Here is a 21,808-nt window from a genome sequence, read left to right as displayed (position 1 = left end):
GCCAAGAGGTACCGTCGACGAAGCTTGAACAGCTTGGAGATGAGCAAGCTCGAAGACGGCCGTCCTTCTTCGCAGGGCAATGCCACTATCAGACCTGTTTCGTTCCATTCGCGCACTAGTAGTGGTGATAGCACTGGCCGACGAGTTCCATCTTCCACTACACCTCCTCCTGTAAGTGAATGACACGACATATCCGTTAATGGCTGAGACTAACAACAAGCGTAGGCTGAGTCTGGAAGAATCTCCCCTGCTGCATCGGGTAGTCCTGTGAAATTGCCTATCCGTGGTAGTGCAACCAACCCTTCTCCACTTTCTAAATCCCCCATCACTGGTGCGCCGCAATCGCCAGATGAGGAGACTCCCAGGCGTGTGAACACAGCGCAGCCTCAGAGTCCGGCAGCCCAACAACTCGCCCATCTTTCTGCCAACGACTTGAACAGAGGTATGAGATCACGCCTAAGACGTGCTTTCTCCTTTGGTGCTACTCAAGAACTTCGACGATCAAGTGAGAATCTACCTCCTCAGGGTGCCATCAACCCTCTCGATGAGATGGATCCCGAGCAAGCTGCCATTGCCCGACAACAAGAGGCTGCTGGTATTGGCGCGAGCATCTATACTGGCCAAGGTGGTTTCACCGGTTCGACCGACAACTTGTCCATTTCTTCGACCGCTTCATCCGCGTCAATGATGCTTCGGAAGATGGGCAAGGGTATGAAGAAGGGTGGTCGCTCGATCAAGGGTTTGTTCAGACCTAAGTCAGTTATTGGAGTGCCCGCCGCCGATGGACCGGTTCAGCCTAGCATGGCTCAAGTGTCGATGGTGACGGTCGAAGCTGAGAGGCGAAATGTTAATGTCAACGCACATCCCGGCGAACAACCTGCTGGAGGAACCGGTTTCCCTAAGCTGGAGAAGAACTCGATCGAGACTGCTCGGAAGTCGATGGATGGTCGTAACGATTCCATGCGCAAGAGCATCGTCGGCAACGACTCTGAGAGAGCAGAGGTTTTGGCCGCAGTCAAGAAGGGTATTTTGAAGCGCGCTGGTACTGGCTCGCCTATTGCTTCTCCTGATCTTCGCCCTCGCGACGGCGCGATCTCCACCGATTCACACAGCCCGGCATCCAGTATCCCAACCACACCTAGAGATGAGCGTGGTTCGCGAAGCATGTCATCTACCACCAGTGACTATTTCAATAACCGTCTCGGTGTTTCAGCAGCCAAGAGCATGCCTAACACTCCTCAAGGAGGTTCTCGCAACATCAGCTTTAGTCCTCGCATCCAATTCTATGATGCATGGTCAGCATCTGACTACGACCGCCGCGGCGACATTGCAACTTGCAATCGTCTGACCCCGATGCTCGCTCAGCAGATCAAGGAGGAGCTTAACACTTTCAAGATGGTGAGTTCTGATATGTTCGTTCTCAGTCGTTACCCAAATACTAATTGATCTTATAGGAGATGGAGGTGCATGAGCTATCCAAGCCTCACACGCATTTTTTCTAATCATGACCGGACTTTGAATGCAGCATACTCAGCGTCGCACCGAAAGGAATAAAAGGAGCTCTTCACATTGTATTATGGCGTAACTAGGGAGTTCTATTTGGGATCAGGCCAGTTGCATGCTTTGGTACTCGCCGGCGTTTCTCTCAGGAAATTCTTCATCTCTTCACACTCACACCACGAAAGCCTTCTTGTCTTTTTGCCTACTTCCATTTCTCGGCAGCGTTTAGTCAGTCGCTTCTTGTTTTCGTTTTCCTTGTTGTCACGATTGGGGAGATTACTCATTGTTGTTCTGGTTGTTTTCGGAGTACGTTCGTTTTACACTCCCGGATGATCCCTAGGATGGGAAGATCTTTGTTTTTGTGAGAGATACATTTGAGCGAAAGAGAGAAAGAAGAGAGTATGCAAAGCAGAGAGGTTGACTGTTTGTTGCCTTTGTTTCATTTCTTTACCAGGTTGACGCAAAGCTCTTGACCCACTTGTTCATAATTCCAATCGTCGCCGAAAATGCTTTCAGCTATCCGTTGTTGTCTTCTCTTGCTTGTGCATCTGGCTAATCTTTGCCTTGTCAATTCCGAAACATGAACGTCGACATGTTGCTGACTGGCACTGAGAATCTGGGAGGCACTACATGCACGTCGATGCATGTACTCTAGGAACAGGCTCTGGAATCTGGTTGACATATCTGCGAACCATGGACACGAAATCACTGGACACTTCAAGAGCCGTGGATGGCAAGCGGTCAAGAACAAATGTCAGCATGGTCCGCGAAGTACAGTCACCAGCATTGCAACAGTGAGTGCTGGGTGCAACCGCTGAGCTTACTACGCGGTACACATGCTTGTGCATACAGGCATCCGACGCGGTACACGCAAGCCTCTACGTAGGAAGAAGGTTGTATGCTAGCAAATGTAGGTACCAAGTTGTTCTCCAGCTTGGTCTCTTTCTCCTCAGCTCGACGAGTTATCATCAGCCGCGACTCGCGAGTTACCAACACGGACGCAAGTCTGGAGCGTTGATGGCATATGAGTAATCAAATGTGACCTCGGGATAACTGGAGTATAACAATTGGGACCCGAGCTTACTGTTGAAAGCTACTTTTGTAGGGTAGTGCGACGAGGCTCGCTGCGGAGCTACCTATTGCATGGCATGAAGCACAGTCGACAACGTGCCTGTGTTCAAGCTATCCGCCATGATGACCCTTGTCTGTATTCTGCAGCCACTGTGGCTCCGATACCTCGGAAGTTGAGGTGTTTGTGATCGGCGACACAGGCACCGGACGGATAGAACGTGGGACGGGAGCGTGGGAACAGCGGTGACCTGGTCCGCAAGAACTCATCGACCCCTGTCGATGAAAGGGCAGACGGTGATACTTACAACGCTGTTTCCGTCTGTCTGCTCCAGCAACAAAGGACAACTGTGCTACGTGTGTTGCTAGGAGAAAAGGACATTGGTTGAGCAGCAGCACTGTTCGGTATGTATGCAAGCCACAATTCCTCTTTTGGGCACTGCGGGAAGGATTTCCAAGGACAAGGACAAGAAATGCTTGTTTCTCTAGGTTGGTCAAGTTGTTGTTCTGCATGCTTTTCGTTAAGATGCATAAATCTGGAGGCCTCGATCGAGGAACGTCGGATATGGCACCGCTGCACCTTCTCCAGACTGGGGGCGGCCGAAATCAACGCTTTTCCACGTCATAGAAGGCTGCGTTTGTCATGATACTTTTCTACTTCAACAACCGTCAGCCGCAGCACATGAAAACCCAAAATGTATTTTGGCTGTGTGCGTTGAACGAGAAAGGAACGTCTTGGCTGGTCTTGGAGGCCGAGGAGATACGGACTCAATTGAAATGTCATTCTGAACCACCAATTCTGACTGCTTCGTAAACAGCTCATGGACGGGTCACGCCTCGATCTCGAAATCTCGTGACAGGGACTTGGATCATCATCATAGTCATCTGTTGGTGCCGTCATCTCATTCGAACGGAATGCCCCGGAGTCGTCGTCCGCCTGAGAACGAAACATCCATATCTCGAACGCGCGGCTGGCATGCATGATAGATTGCCATAACATTTCTGCTTGGATCCGTTTGCTGGCATTGAAACCCATGCTCCCGTCATTACTGCGTGTGAGAGCCGTCGGCCAAATCAAGTCGGCATTCTCCTCTGATCCGCATTGCTGATGATTGGCGGGCTGCAGGACAAATTACCGCATTTGGATAGCCAAAAAGACGTTAACGAAGATGAGACATCCCTTTTCTGCTCCAGAAACTCAAATGCCGTCAAGACATGGCGCTGATCCCTAAACTCCGCAAGTCCCCGGGTCATGAGCTCCACATTCTGAGGCTCATGGTTTGCGCATGATGCAGCACAGCAACATCTCTCAGCGATGACCATCCTTCCTATGATGGCCCTTGCCACAGCTCTGCAAATCGGTACGGGCGGGATTTCAATTAGCATTTTTTGATCGACCTACGTACTTAGACCCTTCCTTCCTTTCCACCGGATGTTTAAATATCTGACGTCCTCTTGCGTCCTATATTGCTCACCCACCTCTCTCTCACGTTCTTTGTGACTTTCCTTGCTGCGTTGCATCTTGAACACTACAGCATTCCATCAATCTCCAACATCTTAATTGACGTTCTACCACCAACAACATTTCGTCTGCAATCGGATTTTCTGGGTCCAATATGGCCTCTTTACTACTCACTTGTTTCGGTCTGGCAAGCTCCAAGATTACAGCTAAGCAAAGAGCCAAGAAGGAGCGCAAGCAAGAATACGAACAAAATTTCGATTTATTGAAGGAGCAGAATGCAAACAGAGTTCGCCAACTTTCCAACCAAGGAGAACATCACGGATCATTGGACGGCAGGACATTGTATGGTGATGGAGTTACCGATCACGGCCCTGAGATGCAGCAACATTCCAGAAACGGTTCAACAACGCCAAACACAACATTCGCACCGCCAAAGTACGATGACATTGTTGAAGAGACGTCATCAAGGCATTCTGGATGATTGAGCCTGGCTTGAACCCGAACACGAATCTCACTACTTCTATCACGAACGATCATGACGAACAACGGACACGAATACATTCAACCTTTTCGACAGAGCATAGCAACGTTGCTACTGGCTGCCACGACACGATGCATCATACACAGCATCAGCTAGCAACCTTTGCTCGGTCTTTCACCATAATGATGCTATTCAGCTCTTATGTCTGCAAGATCAATGATATCGAGATGGTCGTCTTTACGATTGGCTCTTCGAGAGAGTGGCCCGTCCTATCACGCATCAGTGATGCGTGTCGAATGATCTATCCGCTCTGCGTCCAGGAGACGCTGCGACCACTTTTTACGCTTTTCTTAGATGGGGGACAGTAGTCTGGGATGTCCCTACATCTAGTTATTGGAACATATTGGATTTTAATTAGGTTCTTTCGCATACATTCAAAGAACGAACAAATATTTCTACATCGTATCAGTCTTCCCGTCTTTCTAGTCTTGTTCTCAGCCGCGGTCCTTCAGCGCTAGATTTGAAACCTCACATAACCATATTCGCACTACATTCGTGATGAATGTCCTTCACACAAGCTGAAGCTGGCAAAGTCTAGTGCCCATTGCTGGCTATACCATATTAGAAGATAACCACAGGTTTGCCGACACTCAACAGTTGCCCAATCGTTTCCTGAAGCTTGAGCTATGAGCTGATACAAAAAACTAGACTATGACTCCGGTCACTCTCATCTCCCGCAGCCCACATTTTTTATGTTTCGATCATTAGATGTCTGTTCTACGGTCTTCGGTGTTTGTCATTCATGTCAGAGTGGTCTTCATGGATTCTACCTACACGTTTCACGACCGTCTGTACTCGCACTAGCTTACGCTCCGCAAGTGACGGTTTAGTCAATCCGATTTCAAGTCCATCGAGTAGACTCTGCATCATATTTTGCGGTCGCCCATATCCTCGGCTGCCAATGTCCCATAGAAGCTGCGTGGTTGTTCTCGTCTGCTCTGTCTTCGTATCTTGCTCTCTGTCGAGGATCATGGAGACCTTTCAATGGGACGGTGCTGGCTGGGGAGAACCTGGCCTTCGTACCCTCCTCCCCACTTAAAGCAACAGCAAGGATGAAAAGTTCTGTCATGAGTCAGTCACGTACGGGAGCAACGCTTGTGCATGGAGATATGTTCGTAACTTCCTTATTTTACCGTTCTCAGCAAAGCCATGTATGCAAGAACTATTATGACTACGCGAATACGTGCATCGGTCATCACATCCAATGGTCAACCGACAGCTTTTCTGAGCAAGGTTCAGAGCCAGCTTGTCATCTGTTCGGTGGTCGTGCAGATGCATGATCTTATAGAACAGTATGGTTCTGCCGGTATACAGAATTTGGATTGATAGAACAGTCTTCTTAGCTTCGACAATGTCTACTCCTGTTTCCATTCGTGCCTCTCTAACAACTTTCTTCTCTTGTTCTCTTAAACTAACATTTACCTTTGTGATACACACCAATACACAAGGTCAAGACCGACTCGAGGAGAACCATATTTTGCTCCATTGATCCATGTACAAAATCTCTATGCTACTCACCAAAACGCTTTTGTCCTTATTAGAGAGCTGTGAGAGCACCTCCTCAAGCGAAGCTACCAAAATTCACATATGTGGACTCACTGAACGCTTTATGCGACAGTCAGGAACAGAAATGGGTTTATTCCTTATTAAAGTTCGTGACATCTGTCACAGGTTCTTTGGGCCCCTGGTGACTCCGTATAGTTGAAGAGCCTTGCTCAATTCCTTTTCTCTCTCAGTCAAAGTCATCGCAATGTGATATTGGTAAAGTGACAGTCATAAATGCCAACGGGGAAGAGGACAATGACTCGGAAGGCTTTGATTATGGTCTACGGTACGCGATCGTATGATATGTCTAATGTTGCAGTGTGTTGGTCGTCGATCGTAAATATGAGAGGTTAGGCGTCAGGGAAAATAAGGGCAAAACGATATGCCGCTAGAGCTTGAAGAAGAATCATATGATCATATGGTCTGAACTTTCGTGTGTGGTATCAAACTTGAAAACGATGTAAGCAGAGAGCAGGATGCATATGTCGTAACGGGCTGGAATAGGCATGAATAAAGTCAAAGGGGTGGTAATGAAGGAAGGAAATCGTGTTTGAACCAGTGCAATAGTGAAGAGAGCAGAGAATGGTACCAGCCCCAACGCAGTGGTTGATGGGAATCGAAGCTTGCCGAGGCTCATTGGTTGTCTGGTCGTATGTATCATGCAGGCGATTTAGTCAGGTGAGACCGTTGTGCATCGTCTCCTCCCATCAAGGTCGTGTTGTCGCGTGCCATCTCAACGCAACATGCATAGACAAGGCACAAGGTCCTGCATTGTGTCTGTTGTGTGCAGCTCGTGTATTAGACCCACAGTCTGCTGATACTTGATTCGCAGCTAGAATCGATACTGGAGGTGTCTAGAGAGTTTTGGCAGCTTGGTGCTCCGAGCCTGCGAACTTCGGTTGTGTTGTTGAGGGGTCGATCTTTGAGAGGTAGAGTGCGTTGGGCACTTGTATCCCACGAGCACCACTCTTTCGGTAACGCCGTGACTTCGAGAGCCATAGGAAGCACAGGGATCGAGAGAGTGTCTGTGGTAGAGACAGCGGCAGACTGCGTAGCGCTCCACGACTTGGATGCACATTATTGCTTCGATGCTGGTGATGGTAGACTCGGGGCTTTTTACAAGGTTATGAGATGTAGGCTGGTCTTTGCGATGATACTGTGTGCGAGATGTGGTCGTTGAAGAGGACTACGTGGAACGGTATATATCGTACGTAGTATACCTGACAGGTCTACGTGCGTAGTGTTGGATGGACGCGCAGGGTGTCCAGCATCTGACATGCGTACGTGGTACTTGGAGCGACCATCCTGCGGCGACAAGGCAGCTAAAGCAAGGTAGTTTAGTGATCCTGTACGAAGGCCTGACCAGTGGAAGAGAGCAGATGAAAACAGCGACGGAAGCAGAGAGCAAATTGAAGTGAAGTAGATAGAAGGACAACAGATTTTCTGTGCCGTCATTGCTTCACTATTTCTCATCGATGTCACCTATAACCCAAAGCAGAAAATGCTGATAGCAAACATTCTGGAAGCAACGTTCCATTCCGCTTTGGCTGCTACTTACTGGTACCCGTCACGGCCAGGCAGGGTCTTGCGGCAGGAGCGGGACCATCTATGATAGACACACAAAAGCGATTTGGCGATGCCCAAATTAAGCTCGTCTTCGCGAACAACTGTACTTTCATGATAGTTGTCACCCAGAGGCAGATGCTTGAGCGACCATAGTAGTTACATGGACTAGCGGTGATCCTTGGCGATCGATAGGTATGCTGCAGGTCCTAGAGATACGTCCAAGCTTGCCATGAGGGTAAGATGCTGATCCGGCAGTGCCTTGCGCATGCTATTCTTCCGAGCTGCACGCCAAAATTACGGTGACGATGACATCGATGGCGCACCTCTTGATTTGTACAGTCAGCGACAACATAGACTTGAGTCATAGTGAGCTTCGATGTGATCTCTCAACTCGCAGCTTAAACGTGTTTTGCAGGGTGGGGTACCGACATATTTCGTATACATGGGGTTGCCTGAACGATTTGCCCGAATCGTTTGACAGGCCACTAAACTACACATGCAGCTTCGACAACGAATCACTCGATCAGCCATTGCGTTGGAGTCAGCGCCCAAGTACCGATTTGTCTTGATGGATACAATACCTATGCAGATGAGTGTCAGAGGATCGGCGCTACTTTGCACAGTGACACACCCTGACACGTTGATGAATTACTCATAGGCAGGATCAAAAGGATCATGCTCGCCGCATATAGTTTGCCTAGAATGGTCCAACAAAGCTGCAGTATGCTGCACGATCGTGGTACCGAGACATCGTCAGATCAAGTCTAACCGAGGGGGCTTAATTTAACTTCATGTTATCCCGCTTGAAAATGTCAAGGCACTGCATCGGATAAGTGCGCACTACGCACTTGCACATGCTCGAGCAATACGAGCGGAGTCTCGAAGGAAACCACCGTACAACTTAAATCGCTGGACCAAAGACTTTTCGAAATCATAGAACCCAACTCTTAGCGACACCCGGCGGCCGCCGATTACGGTCACTCAGTACCTATCCGACCTCGCAGTACATCTTTTGATTGTCTGTCTAGCGACAAAAATGTAAAAACTGGCATCCACAAGATATCATCCCGTTGTACTTCATGTCCCAGCATTGCGTACATTCAAGAAATCGGCAGTTGGATCGTACATGAAATTGGTGATGTTGAACTCGCTGTTGCTGCCCAGATCAGGAGCTTGGAACTCTCCGCTATTGGCGGCTGCAGCAAGAGAAGTGTCGTTGGGGACAGGAAGACGAGGCATGTTGAAAAAGTCGAAGACATCCAGATACTCGAGCTCTTGTGGAGCCGGGGTACGAGCGGGAGTTATGGCATGCTGTTTACCACCACTATATTGCTGGCGTGGTTGCCTGGAGATCAAGAAATCCAGATCGTAGGCACATCGTCTCATGTCCGCCAGGATCTTTACCGTTGATGGTGTAACTCTTTCGCCATTTACACCAGTTGGTGCACGTTCGGATTCATTGTATTCGTCAAGTACACGTTGCAAGAGTGTAGCATATCTTTCAGCGACGTTCCAGTATCGACCCATATCTCGCAACGTTTCGACAAGAGGATATATTGCTGGGTTGACTTGATGGTCAATCGTCGAACCATGAACGAGTAACAAGCGAGCCGCAACCCAGATTGAAAAGGCAAAATGCGGGCCGAGGTTTGTAAGCATGTTATTGTTTCTGACGTAAGTGCAAAGTGAGCAAATATCCTCAACAGCGGTGTGGCATCTTTGGCTAGCACTGAATGATGGTGTGAAGATAGGGGACCTGGTGGTTGGATATGCAGCAGATGAGTGCAGACGGATTACGGCACTAGATAATATCAGCAACAGATGAGGATGACCTGGGTGAGAATCGACTTACGTGTGATATGTGATATGCAACATGATCCAAATGCAATTAACAATCTTGCTGCTGCCGTTAGGGTTGAATAAGCGTGCCATGTTCCCATACTCGCCGGGAAGTGAAAACTTCCAGCTGTTCAGAGCACTGTCGAGCTCACGGTATTCGCGTTGCCATTGCTCAACGTCTGACAAATCCCCGATGTCGACTGGCTTCTTCAGGAATCGATGTATCCTCGACAGGATTCCCACAATCTCAATGTAGTAGCTGAGAGATCCTAGGTTTTCTGGTTTGTTCAACGTGTAGTCGGTTCTCTCCGACGTGTGAAACCAACGAGTCTCGACAGGCTGATTTCTAGCAAACAAGTCATCTCTGCAAGGCAATTTGCGATCAATCTCTTTGTCATCGAGTGCAAACTCGAAAGCCGTGGCTATGGTAGCATAGCGGTCAAGGAGATAAACCATCCAGAAAAGACGTCGACGACTCTCATCCTCAATCCAGTCATTTGATTCCGGGAGAACCATTGCACGAAGAGTATAGATTGAAGGATACAGCGGGGACACAGAGGTCGATGTGGTCTCAACCGCCAGACCGAGCTGTACGACAGAACGCGCAATCAGAGCAAGCAAGTTCCAGCCGGGTGGACCATTTGAGCATCCAACAATATCCAAGGCCAGGATGACCAGGGCTTGAAGTGCTTTGACGGAGCTGTTCTCGAGCCCGTAAAGTAATACCTTTTGTTTGGAATTGGAGTAGTATCTTTCTCGAGCTTGTTCAGTTAGACGCACATCGTTGGAAAACCTCAGCGTTGTCGCGACGATGGCATGAAGTAGGATCCTGTCAGCTTCCTCAAGACTAGAGGTACCAAACAAGGAGTCGAGAGTACTACGCCTGTGCAGAATTGGGGCCCATGTGTTAACATGCTTGAAGAACAGATCGACGAGAGAATACAAGAGATCGTAGGGCGGCAGCTCAGCATCTTGACTGGTAGCCATCTGGCTAGACATCTGCAGCTGAGGACTTGTTAGGTTGGCAGTTTGTCCGGAACCAGGTATGTTCAGACTAGGAGATTCTAGTGGTGGGTTGGTCGGAGCATATGGTGCTTCCGAGTGAGAATCAAGCCTAGCATGAGGTGTGCTAAGCTGTTGTTGCGTCTCTTGTAGAGACTGAGTATACTGTTCCGCTTGCTGTGCAGCTTGGGCGGTATTCATAGGGTGTAAACCAAAGCCTGTATTAGTAATGGCAGAGGCAGGGGAGGTTGCAGAAGGATATGGAGCTGGCCTCTGCATGTAAAGAGCGGCCTCGGAACGACCGCCGTGGTCGACTGATTGTGCAGTGGAAATGGCTGATGGTGACTGGTGATTGAGCTGCTGATTTGTCAAGCCGGGGATGACCGAAGTAAAGTGCTGCAGGAGCTGTTGCTGTGCTTGCAGTACGTTCTCCACCTTGTCTGACGAAGCGTCAATATCTCGAAGACAAAAATGGTTGATGAAAATTACCAAGTCGAGCTTCGAGTTCTCTACCATAACCTTAAGATGATTCAGATGGAGTTTGTACAATGTTCTTTGTTTTGAGTACTGACCAGCACGCAAGCCAGGCTTCTTGCGCTCCTTGTACTCGCATATTTGGCTATTTCGAACACACCTGGTCGAACTCAGCACATGTTAACCATTGCACAGAAGTGAGGGACCAACCAGCCGCATGATGGCTTGCCACGATCGCAGCGGACTTTGCGAATTTTGCAGAGTTCACACGAAACACCTTCAAAATCGTCAGACATTCGATACTCGAGTCAAAACAAATTTCACATGACAATTGTAGACGAAGAGCAATGGGGAGGAGGCATGACTGGTGCTGAGTTTACAAGGTCAGGACGCACTCAGTGGACGCGGTCTTTTCCTCTTTGGGCCATCTTCATCGCCGTCGTCATCACTCCAGGCTTCCTCGAGGCCGTTCTCCCGGTCTTCGGCTGGCTCATCGAGGGAAGGTCGAGCGTGTTGTTGGGTAAGTTTTGGTGAAGAGGGTGACTGAGCCTCGTTGTTCGGGGTGATTTGAGCCGCCATGGTCAAGAGGGCAGAAGGCTTCGGAGGGATGAAGACCGAGCGGAGAGAAGGCTTTTGTTTGTGAAGCCCCGCTTCTGCCAAGCAAATACCCTCACCCGGGACATCATTGTCTGCGAAAGCCGATGCCGCGACATGTTTGCACCGGTCGCTGCACCTTTTGTAGGAGATGGTAGCTGATACTGCCTACTCAGACGTGTGCCGAGGGAAAGACGCTCGTCTGTCGTCGGCATATAACCATGCTTCCCCCAGAACCAGAGCCTAAGTCTTAGATCTCCCCCTTCTGCACACCTGTCCCCTCACTGTGCCTTCTCCCTCCCTGTTCTAGCTGTATACATTCACTATGGCCTCTGTGAACAGCTTCCCCACGATCAAGGCCGTCAAGACCTTCGTCGTCCAGGGCGTTGGCTCTGGTGGTGACTATCACAATGTCAAAGGCGGCCATTGGCTGATCGACTCCAAGATTGCGACTCCCATGTCTGGATACGACAAGTACCGCAAGTCGCGAACCTCGTTTGGCATCAATGTCCTTGGCTCCTTCTGCGTTGAGATCGAGTCTACAGATGGCAAGAAGGGTTTCGCTACAGGTTTTGGTGGTCCACCAGCATGCTGGCTTGTTGCTGAGCACTTTAACAGATTCCTGATTGGCGCTGGTGAGATGTGGCTGCACTCTCAAAGACACAAGGCGACTGCTGACATTGCAACAACAGATCCTCGTGATACGAACCTACTCTTCGATCAAATGTACCGAGCATCCATGTTCTACGGACGAAAGGGTCTTCCATTGGCTGTCATCTCTGTTATCGATCTGGCTGTCTGGGATCTGCTGGGCAAGATCAGAAACGAACCCGTATACAAGATGATTGGAGGTGCAACAAGAGACAGACTCAACTTCTACTGCACCGGTCCCGCACCGTCTGCTGCTAAGAGAATGGGCTTCTTCGGCGGCAAGGTCGCCCTTCCATACAGCGCCGCCGAGGGCTTCGAGGGCATGAGAAAGAACATTGAATACTTGACCGAGATGCGCGAGAGTGTTGGTCCCGACTTCCCGCTCATGGTTGATTGCTGGATGAGTCTGACGGTACCCTATACCATTGAAATCGCTGAGAAGTGCAAGCACCTTAATATCAACTGGTGGGAAGAGACTCTTTCTCCCGACGACTTCGACGGCCACGCTCTTCTGAAGCGTGCTCACCCTACAATCAAGTTTACCACTGGTGAGCACGAATACACCAGATACGGTTTCCGCAAGCTCATCGAGGGTCGCAACCTCGACATCCTTCAACCTGATGTCATGTGGCTAGGTGGTTTGACCGAGCTGCTCAAGGTGTCGGCTCAGGCCGCTGCATATGATATTCCTGTGGTCCCTCACGCAAGTGGTCCTTACAGCTACCACTTCGTTGTCTCACAGACAAACTCACCATTCCAAGAGTACCTTGCCAACTCTCCTGATGGTCAATCGGTTCTGCCTGTGTTCGGTAACCTCTTCCTCAACGAACCCATACCCGAGAAGGGTTACCTTGACGTGTCCGTTCTGGACAAGCCCGGATTTGGTCTTGAGGTCAATCCTTCTGCTCCTTTGATTGATGCCGCTGGCATCCTCAACCCTGCCCCTTCAAAGTCATTGGCCGACCCCACGGCTCCTGAAGGTGTCCAGAACGAGAAGACGGCGTAAGTCTTAACGTCTTATGCACAGTAGAGAAGTGTATAAACATTCTGCCTAGCATGTGAGGTAGGACGTTTTCACGATATTTTAGTATTCTGCATAGCATAGACCATTCTTGCATACAGTAAAATCACAATTATTTTCAGGCTCTTATGAACACAGACTGTGATAATAAGTTAATCGTCGTCTCACAGTTGCAGTAACATGACAGCTAACGATCTTTGCCTGTTTCGTCAGCCAAGACACGCTCCGAAGCCCCGAAGCCCTCCTTGTTACCCTTGTGCAATTCACGAACAAACTTGAGAATATGATTATCATGTCTACAACTTCCGCACCAAATTTTTCCTACGCCGCCTGACTCCACACCATATAATCGATACTTTGTCATGAGTGTACAAGCCAGCATTCACACATTGAAAAGGACGCTTCGTTCAAGAACATTCTGGCAATGGATTCTATTCGCAGCAGGCATTTATCTTCTAGTACGACTCCTCAGACCTCCTCCGCGAGCACCCGTTCGCCATACGTTTGAGCCTATGCATGTCACTCCAGAACCAGATGATGGCATTGATTGGACACGTTATGCATACGTCCAATATGTCACCGACGAAGAGTACCTCTGCAACAGCTTGATGATGTTTGAGTCTCTGCATCGACTGGGTAGCAAGGCAGATCGTGTCTTGCTCTATCCTCAACAGTGGGAATTATATCCCAAGGTACCGACTTGGATAAGTAAGTTCATACGAAAGGCCCAGGACGACTACAAGGTCCATATCGCACCAGTCAGGCCTCAGTATACCGAGTCGGGAGACGCAACATGGGCGCAAAGTTTCACCAAGTTGTTGGCATTCAAACAAACCCAATATGACAGGGTCTTGAGCCTGGATTCGGACGCCACTATTCTGAAGGTACGTTGACCCTGCATTTCCGATGGATTGATGCCAGGACCCGTCTGATTGTCATACCTACAACAGCCTCTCGATGAGCTTTTCCTTCTGCCGGACCATACTCTAGCAGCACCGCATGCATACTGGCTTCCTGATCCTGACACGATCTCGTCGGCAATGCTGCTGATCAAGCCATCTATGCATGAATTCAAGCGCGTGATTGATGCCATGTTCAAGCGTTCGAACGCGAGTGAATTTTACGACATGGAAGTAATCAACGACGTTTATGCGGGTGAGGCGATGATCTTGCCAAACGAACATTGGGTTGTGTCTGGAGAGTTTCGGCTCAAATCTCACCACAAATATCTGGACGAAGGCGAAACCTGGGATCCCGACAGAGTGTTGAACGAGACGAAGCTTGTTCACTTTTCAGATTGGCCGCGGCCGAAGCCATGGTTCCCCATAACCGAAGATATCTACCTCAAAACGCAACCGGCCTGTGACACTATGCCCGGCTCAGCGCGCAAAGACTGTCGTAACCGGGATGCATGGAATTGGCTGTACGAAGATTTCCAAGAACGCAGAGGGGTATGTGCAACATGTGGAATTTTTCTGAGAATTTTCTACTGACAGTCCAACAGGAGGTCTGTGGTTGGACCTTCACCTTATATTAGTCTGGAAGTTTAGATGAGCCGCGGGACGACAAAATAGGCGCAGGCAACATGCATATAGATCTTGGTTGTGAGATAAAGGCCCAGAGCCAAGGTAGCACAGCAGGAGCATCTTGGTGGGACCAAGTTGTGCCAACTTTCCAAGACCGCTCGAGCAATCGATGACTTGGTTTGACACATGTGGAGAGGGTCAGTCAAGCGCGCGCACGCATGTGCGTACACGCGTAAACCAAGTTTCAGGCACACGGATCAGCGATTCCGGGAGGATCAACGAGCATCGGGCAAACAAGTGCAGATAGTCGGCGGATGACGCTTAGAGACTACTGGGTGGTTTGCGTGGCGCCCAGCTAACAAGAAGATTTGATGGATTTGACTCCACTCCGAGATGAGCGTTTTCACAGTTGAACTGTGGGAGACGGCTGGTAGACTGTAGACAGGCCTGTTTAAGAGCCCCAAGTACGTCACCAATAGTCCGTGCACTATACCCGATCTTGATTGTTGGATGCGCCGGACGGCCACTTTAGTAGACGACCGTCGCCGCGCTCCCTTCCTAGGTTTTTCAATATCGACCTTAATAGATGGGCAGTGGTTGCTTTCTGTCGCTTTCTGTTTTCCTTGCATAACCTTCGTTTGTTTGTCAGGCATTCTACATCTTGCATACCATACACCATGGCTATCAATTCACTACTGCTATCGGCTTCATGCTTTAGCCTCGCGCATGCCGTTTCTATCTCCCTAACACCCGCCGCCAGCGCGCCTGCAGCTTCTGGCATCTCACAAGTTCTGAGTCCTTCTTTCGCTGGCCTCGGAATCGAACCTTCCAACCTGTTCTCCTTCACCGGTGGAGACACACCTAATAAACTCTCCATCAATCTTCTTCAACATCTCACAGATTACTCCGGCGCACCTCCTCATCTCAGACTCGGCGGCAACACTGGTGATCATATGGTCTGGGATGCTTCTTGGTCAGCTTTCAGTCTCGGTCAAAACCCTCATCAGGAAGAAACCAACCCTACTCCCGCAGATGGGTCCGTCTTCGGTCCTGGTTACCTCGAGGCTCTCGAGCGTTTCCCCAAGGGCATGCCTGTCACCTTCCAGCTGAACATGGCCTATGACATGGGCGATCGACTCGAGAAGATCAACGAAGCAGCAGCTGCCGTTGTCGACGGTCTCAACAACACTTCGCTCTACTCGTTCGAGATTGGTAACGAGCCAGACTTGTACCTCGAGGCCTGGCAACAGATGCGAAATGGTACCTGGAACGGCCAGATCTACACCCAGCAGTGGTTAGAAAGAGCAGAGTCTGTCTGCAACAACGTCCTGAAACCAAGAAACATGACCTGCGACTTCTTCGAAGCCGCCCAGACTGCCTCGACAATTGGCACAACCTTCACCATCAACGACATGGTCGATGCGGGTATCATGAACGGGTCCGACGGTACCAACTATCTCTCGTCGTGGAACCAGCACGATTACTTCTACTTTGTCGATGTTTCAACTTACGATCTCACCCTCAACATCTTGATGGACTTTGACAGGACCGAATCTCAATTCGCGTACTGGGCCACTTCAATTTCAACCGCGCTGTCTACTGGTATTCCTTACAACCTCCGCGAGATGGCAAACGTCGGTCCCATTGGTATGGCAAATGTAAGCAACACTTTTGGTGCTGCACTCTGGTTCCTCAACTTCTATTGCTACGGCGCCACTCTCAACATTTCCTCGGTTGAGATGCACATGACCGACAACTCGTACGCTGCTCCTTGGCAACCTATCTACAACAACGGAGAGGCCGCCAATGTTCGTCCCAGCTACTATGCTTTGGCTGCTATGGCTCAGCTCCTCGGCTCGGGCAATGGTACTACCAGACTCGCTCCCTTGGCCACCCAGAACTCTTACGTCCGCGCATATGCTGCCTACGCTAACGATGATCTTTCTTCCTTGGTTATCATCAATGCCCAGCAGGCTAACGCCTCTGATACCGACAAGGGCAGCATCGACTTCGCCATCTCGCTTCCTGACCTTAAGGGACAGACTCTGTTCCTGTCGTATTTGAATGCTGATGGTGCCGACGTTACCCAAAACGTCACTTGGAACGGTCTTAGCTTCGAGAGTGACAGCGTTGGTTCTGCCACCACTGCTCAGGACCAGAGTGGCCAGACTGTTGTCCTCGACTCCAACGGCGCTGGCACAATCACTGTCCGCGACTCTCAAGCCATCATCGCAAACCTTGGTGCTCGTCTTGGCTCGCTCCCTGTCGACGTTGCTAACTCCACATCTTCTGGCTCTGGTCACTCGGGTTCCGGTTCTGGTAAAAACGGTCACAGCTCTAGCGCCAGCACTAGCGGCGCAACACGCACAGTGAGTACATCCGCATCCGCAATCGCAATCGCATCCACAACGGCGGCAAACGTCCAAGTTGCAGCGGCATCAGGCAGCGTCACTAGTTCCAGCGCCGGCGTCAGTGTGACCGCGAAGTCAGCGAGCTCAAAGACCATCATGCTGACGGATAAGACTCTCTTCGCCGTTGTCTCTATGGCCCTGGTGTGCATCTTCACCTCCTAGGATATTTTCCAAGATCCTCTCCTCATTTCCCTCCACGATACCTGGATACGACCTCTCTTAATGTTTCTTTCTTCTTTTGCTCTTCTTCTTCTGTACATGATACACAATTAGCGGATACCTTTTCTTCTTCGAGTCTTCTTTCATCGGAGCATGGGTTTTGCTTTTCATTTCTGCATGACATGACGGTACTGGCGTTTTCAATGGCATTGGATGGGTGGTTGGGAGGTCTGCATGACGACGCGCTTTTCTCTCCCATTATGATTAGATCCTTCAGCTTCACAGTATTAGACACGGGCCATGAGGCGCTAATGAATCTCTTTTTCATTTCATCGTGTGCAACAAGTGCTTGTGAGGACATGTGCGATACTTAATCTTTGCATGTTTCCTTTTTTTTTTTCTTCTATCAAAATAGTACTAGCAAGCAAGAAAACGTTCAACAAGAAACTGAAGATGAGAAAACTATGTATGCATATCCTTAAGGACTATGAACAAAATGGTGTATATTCTCCTCAAAGCAAAGAATCTAGTCACAATCTATGCTGAGTGTCTAGCTTTGCGAAAGAAAAAATTTGTTGCTGGTAATACAGATGCCTATGCTGATGCTGTGGTCGATGCTGTCGTTGGTCGAGGTCATGGACGTATGTATATTCGAAACGTAGGTTGTTCGGTTGCGGGATTGCTTGGTGGTGCGTCTTGTGATCAGCAAGAGTAAGCATGTAAAGCTTCTCGTGGTGCCGGGTATAGTTGATACAATACGGTACTGATAAGGTTTTGGGTTATGCATTCGAGGCGATCATCGCTAGCATGGCTGCTCGGATGGATCGAGCCAAGGGCAGTGATGAGCTTCAAGCACTTGACCCTGGCTGCATCGTAGTATATGCCTCGGTGCTGAAGCGACAGCAGTGCTCATGACCAGTCGAGATGGGTGGTAGAACCGCCTCGTAGGTGGCCACAGTAGGCTATGCATAGCCTATGATGACAGACGGCGAACAGTCGAATTGGCGCAGATAATATGTTTCGCTTCACAAAGTGTCGTGTAATCCCTCATGATAAATTGCACCTCTGCAACATTTGCTCGAGGTGAATAAGCAAGTTGTGTCATGATGCCGACTTTGATCATATCATGGTTTGAACTTTGGACCACATGCCGTTCCACTGAGCTCTTCCGAGAGTGTGGTCCTCAACGTAGTTGCCAAAGAGTAGTTGGCAATTAAGTGTTGAAGCGACGATGCGATCAGTCCAAGAGAGATAGCGCGAGAGAAGGAGACCGTTCCTGCCACTTGCAGCGATGATGCTTACGCCTCCTCTTGAATCCACCATCCTCTTCAATGCAGGTCCATGGATATTGAGTGCGTTGTGGCGCTCCATTTGCAGTGCCTCACTAAAGTAGACGTGACAGACGGACAAGATGACGGCATCAGTGTAAGCACGCTTAGGATCCATAATGGCTTCCCTCAGAGACTCGATGGCTTTATGCCGTAGCCATTGAGACTGGTAAGGCTTCTGTCGCATGGATATGGATTTGGAGGGAGGAGCCATAACGCTAGTGTTGGATAAAACGCCATAGAACATTGCAGGTTCCCGCTGGGTGATGGATATTTCCAAAGCAAAGTCGACAAATTCAGTATTACCTTGTTTACCCCAATCGGCCGAGATCAAGCCCATCCACGCTTCACCAAGATTGTTGCGATCTGAAGACGGAACAGATTAGTCATAAGCAACCGAGGACTTGACCATGAAATACAACTTCAGCTTGTAACGAGTGCTTTTCGAACCCTTGACAGGCTATCAGGAGATAGATACTTACAAAAGTGGATCAATGGACTAAATGACTCCTCCCAGCGGACAGGAAACTGAGAAAATGGATCATGAGTAGAGCCGAACTGATGAGGATGGGCGATAGATGTGTAGTGTGAGCGTGTTGGCGCCCTAGCGACGAGCTGCGATGCACGGGAATTATCATCTTCCATGTCTTCTTTGTCATGATTAATTCCAGACATTCCAAAGTCAGTGTCATCTGTCACGGAGCCCATGGCGGTATCATGTGGTGAATGAGCCGATGAGTCGGATGAAGTCGTTGAGGGAGAAGAAGATGAGTTATGTGGCACCAAAGGCTGTACAACGCTGCGGTCAATATCATGTTCTGGTTGAGATGATCCAGCAGGTAAATCCTTGTGGCGTGGTGGTGCAACTTGAGCCGCATCCGGAGCAGTTTCCGTGGTGGGACCAGGCAGGGCATTTTTGGCGGCGGCTGCGGCGAGGGCCTTTCCCCTCGAGTTCTTCCTCGACTTCCATCCTGCTTTGGCGGCGTGAGATCTGATGGCTCGCACAGATGTTGACTCTTGTGGTTCGCCAAAGGTGATGATGTTGAGCATTTCCTGGCGCGGCGGCGGTCCTGGAGGGGACATGATAGCCCCGACGGATGCCTGCGTTATGCAGAGGAGGAAAGAGCGTCGTCGAGCAAAGAGACAAGGACGAGCGACATGGCGCTCCTCCCCTCTTTAGCCGCTGATGTAAAGGTAAACTTGGAAGACTTCAGTCCGGGGAGGACGAGGTGGAAAGAGCATCATTACTCGACTCGAGGTCCACAATGGCTTTTTGGCAGATCGTGATCCACCCACAGCATCCGTCAGAACGACATGAGCAAAACAGGGTCTGCTTTCCGAGCGAGCGCTGCGAGTGCGGTCCTCTCACCGCCTTAGCGCAATTCGACCCTGACGGATTGCGGAAACGTCGGAAAGCCATGCGACCCGGCGACCGACCTCAACTTCCTTCATCACGCATCCTATATAATACTGTACTTGAAACACTCGTCACAGTTGGGTCAGCCAATTGCTGTGTGGAACATGCACAAGTTCCTCTGGTTATCGATGACGATCATAAGCGAGATTATAAGAATGTAATTATGCATACATGATCCCTGGGCAGATTGCGCTTTGCATTTGCGCACGAGCACATCATTGGACAAGAGCTACGACACTTGACGTCTGCAGGACAAGCGGCTCCGAACAATCTGTCATGCGTCGTGATAGGCTTCCAACTGCTCGTTCCTTCCGAGCTCTAATTGCTTGATTTCTGTGAAGACTTTTGTCTAATTGCGACTGCGATCGCTTATCCTGCTCAACATAACAACAGATCTGGATTTTCACATGTTTAGTAGCCTGATGCTTGACGGTCGTCTATTGCTTGATTCAGTCTTTATTCTTTTCAACGCACATCAAATCAGCGACTTACAGTTGGCACCCATGGCCCTTCTCAACTTCATGGTAACCTCTGCCTCCTTGAGGTCGGTCTTGCTGTCGGTCTGAATCTCGATGGCGTAGCTTCGCAAAACTTGCTTGACTTGACCAATTTGCGTGGTCATCTTTGCTCTGCGCATGACTCTTGTGTTGGGACCTGGAGGATGGTTCCATCAGTCTTTGTGCCTGATACCGCCACAATATGGAAATGCTTCACGCCGCTCCATTCGAGATTTTACTGAGAAGTCCCGTAAAGATTTTTGGAGCACTCCATCCCTTCGAAACTCGATCCTCCTCTTTACAGAAGCTGATATCGCTTCACATATTGAAGAACTTGAAACTTACCACACCATGAGACGAAGACAAACTTGACTCTTTGCGAGAGCTCATCGTTCCCAACGGTCATCCTTACAAAAGCATACGCAGCTTCATCATCTCCAAGGTGCTCCACCATTTCTGCGATATCGCCTTCACCAGTAGAATCCAGCTTCAATGCATCGGAAGTGCCGGAAATGTACTTGAGCACCATCCATGTTGTGGCTGACTTATCGGAACGCACGTCTTCGTAAGCAGTGGCGATCTCAGGGTCGCTGAGCAGGTTGTCGGCGGTTTGAGGCATGGTTGATGATGATGTGGAAGTGTGCGGGGTGATGTAGGCGTGTGGTGGGTTAAGGGTGGAAGTGTGTATATCCAGGGGTAAACGGCTGGGTAAACCGCGGGTCTTTTTGAGAAGCTGGAACGCGGCTTGTTCTTAATGAAATATTCGAGAAAACAATGACGCGAACATGGCCTGCTGGTCTATTTTTCGGTTGCCATGTTTATGCAGATGTCCGGAAGATATGATAGCGGATGAGACATAGTAGGTCCTCCACATTGTGACAAATGTTCCCACCAATCTGGCCAATGAGACCATGGGATGCTCGTCACAGAAGCATGAATCTTTGTGTGATTTTGAGAAAAGCTTCAGATCGACTCGCACCTCACCACATAGATACCTATCTCATTTAAACTCTGGCGAAAAGATGGGTTTCTGACCTCAAGTAGTTCTCAGAGCAGCAAAGAACATATTAGCTGCTTTGATCAGCTCATGAGTACGTTTGTAAGTGTGATCAGGGTGGTATGTCCAACATCACGAGTCAGCACGTTCGGCAGAACTTGCCAGGTCCAAAGAAACTCAGAAAGTCAAAAGAATAGATTCCGCATCATC

At 49.5% G+C, this 21,808-nt stretch overlaps 10 protein-coding genes across 10 annotated transcripts; 5 read left to right on the top strand and 5 right to left on the bottom strand.

The window, feature by feature from the left end:
* Nucleotides 1-687: 687 nt before the first annotated feature.
* Nucleotides 688-1,502, top strand: M437DRAFT_51999 (uncharacterized protein; the record flags this gene model as incomplete). The annotated part of the gene is made up of 2 exons (XM_041022277.1): nucleotides 688-1,398; nucleotides 1,455-1,502. 2 exons carry the CDS (start codon nucleotides 688-690, stop codon nucleotides 1,500-1,502), a joined length of 759 nt encoding a protein of 252 aa, XP_040878451.1.
* A 2,682-nt stretch (nucleotides 1,503-4,184) lies between these two features.
* M437DRAFT_52039 (uncharacterized protein) lies at nucleotides 4,185-4,511 on the top strand (the record flags this gene model as incomplete). Its single annotated transcript, XM_041022285.1, has 1 exon — nucleotides 4,185-4,511. One exon carries the CDS (start codon nucleotides 4,185-4,187, stop codon nucleotides 4,509-4,511), a length of 327 nt encoding a protein of 108 aa, XP_040878450.1.
* A 2,437-nt stretch (nucleotides 4,512-6,948) lies between these two features.
* Nucleotides 6,949-7,194, bottom strand: M437DRAFT_52058 (uncharacterized protein; the record flags this gene model as incomplete). Its single annotated transcript, XM_041022290.1, has 1 exon — nucleotides 6,949-7,194. One exon carries the CDS (start codon nucleotides 7,192-7,194, stop codon nucleotides 6,949-6,951), a length of 246 nt encoding a protein of 81 aa, XP_040878449.1.
* Nucleotides 7,195-8,759: 1,565 nt separating this feature from the next.
* On the bottom strand, nucleotides 8,760-11,293 carry M437DRAFT_51916 (uncharacterized protein; the record flags this gene model as incomplete). Its single annotated transcript, XM_041022263.1, has 5 exons — nucleotides 8,760-9,483; nucleotides 9,535-10,963; nucleotides 11,013-11,042; nucleotides 11,096-11,157; nucleotides 11,208-11,293. 5 exons carry the CDS (start codon nucleotides 11,291-11,293, stop codon nucleotides 8,760-8,762), a joined length of 2,331 nt encoding a protein of 776 aa, XP_040878448.1.
* An 88-nt stretch (nucleotides 11,294-11,381) lies between these two features.
* Nucleotides 11,382-11,747, bottom strand: M437DRAFT_52238 (uncharacterized protein; the record flags this gene model as incomplete). The annotated part of the gene is made up of 1 exon (XM_041022322.1): nucleotides 11,382-11,747. A coding segment is annotated over one exon (366 nt), but the record flags the coding sequence as incomplete, so codon positions are not given.
* A 169-nt stretch (nucleotides 11,748-11,916) lies between these two features.
* M437DRAFT_85874 (L-rhamnoate dehydratase-like protein) lies at nucleotides 11,917-13,248 on the top strand (the record flags this gene model as incomplete). Its single annotated transcript, XM_041028360.1, has 2 exons — nucleotides 11,917-12,226; nucleotides 12,284-13,248. 2 exons carry the CDS (start codon nucleotides 11,917-11,919, stop codon nucleotides 13,246-13,248), a joined length of 1,275 nt encoding a protein of 424 aa, XP_040878446.1.
* Nucleotides 13,249-13,808: 560 nt separating this feature from the next.
* Nucleotides 13,809-14,711, top strand: M437DRAFT_34786 (nucleotide-diphospho-sugar transferase; the record flags this gene model as incomplete). Its single annotated transcript, XM_041019286.1, has 2 exons — nucleotides 13,809-14,147; nucleotides 14,214-14,711. Coding segments are annotated over 2 exons (837 nt in total), but the record flags the coding sequence as incomplete, so codon positions are not given.
* A 782-nt stretch (nucleotides 14,712-15,493) lies between these two features.
* Nucleotides 15,494-17,044, top strand: M437DRAFT_15026 (uncharacterized protein; the record flags this gene model as incomplete). Its single annotated transcript, XM_041018790.1, has 1 exon — nucleotides 15,494-17,044. A coding segment is annotated over one exon (1,551 nt), but the record flags the coding sequence as incomplete, so codon positions are not given.
* Nucleotides 17,045-18,478: 1,434 nt separating this feature from the next.
* On the bottom strand, nucleotides 18,479-19,027 carry M437DRAFT_52091 (uncharacterized protein; the record flags this gene model as incomplete). The annotated part of the gene is made up of 1 exon (XM_041022298.1): nucleotides 18,479-19,027. The coding sequence occupies one exon, from the start codon at nucleotides 19,025-19,027 to the stop codon at nucleotides 18,479-18,481; it is 549 nt and encodes a 182-aa protein (XP_040878443.1).
* Nucleotides 19,028-20,515: 1,488 nt separating this feature from the next.
* Nucleotides 20,516-21,220, bottom strand: M437DRAFT_85870 (actin depolymerizing protein; the record flags this gene model as incomplete). The annotated part of the gene is made up of 3 exons (XM_041028359.1): nucleotides 20,516-20,541; nucleotides 20,597-20,758; nucleotides 20,947-21,220. 3 exons carry the CDS (start codon nucleotides 21,218-21,220, stop codon nucleotides 20,516-20,518), a joined length of 462 nt encoding a protein of 153 aa, XP_040878442.1.
* Between the last annotated feature and the right edge of the window lie 588 nt (nucleotides 21,221-21,808).

This window comes from Aureobasidium melanogenum (assembly GCF_000721775.1).
Source record: "Aureobasidium melanogenum CBS 110374 unplaced genomic scaffold scaffold_15, whole genome shotgun sequence".
Taxonomy (NCBI): Eukaryota; Fungi; Ascomycota; class Dothideomycetes; order Dothideales; family Saccotheciaceae; genus Aureobasidium; species Aureobasidium melanogenum.
Note: the sequence above shows the minus strand (reverse complement) of the source record. Positions and strands in the feature narration are given on the sequence as shown.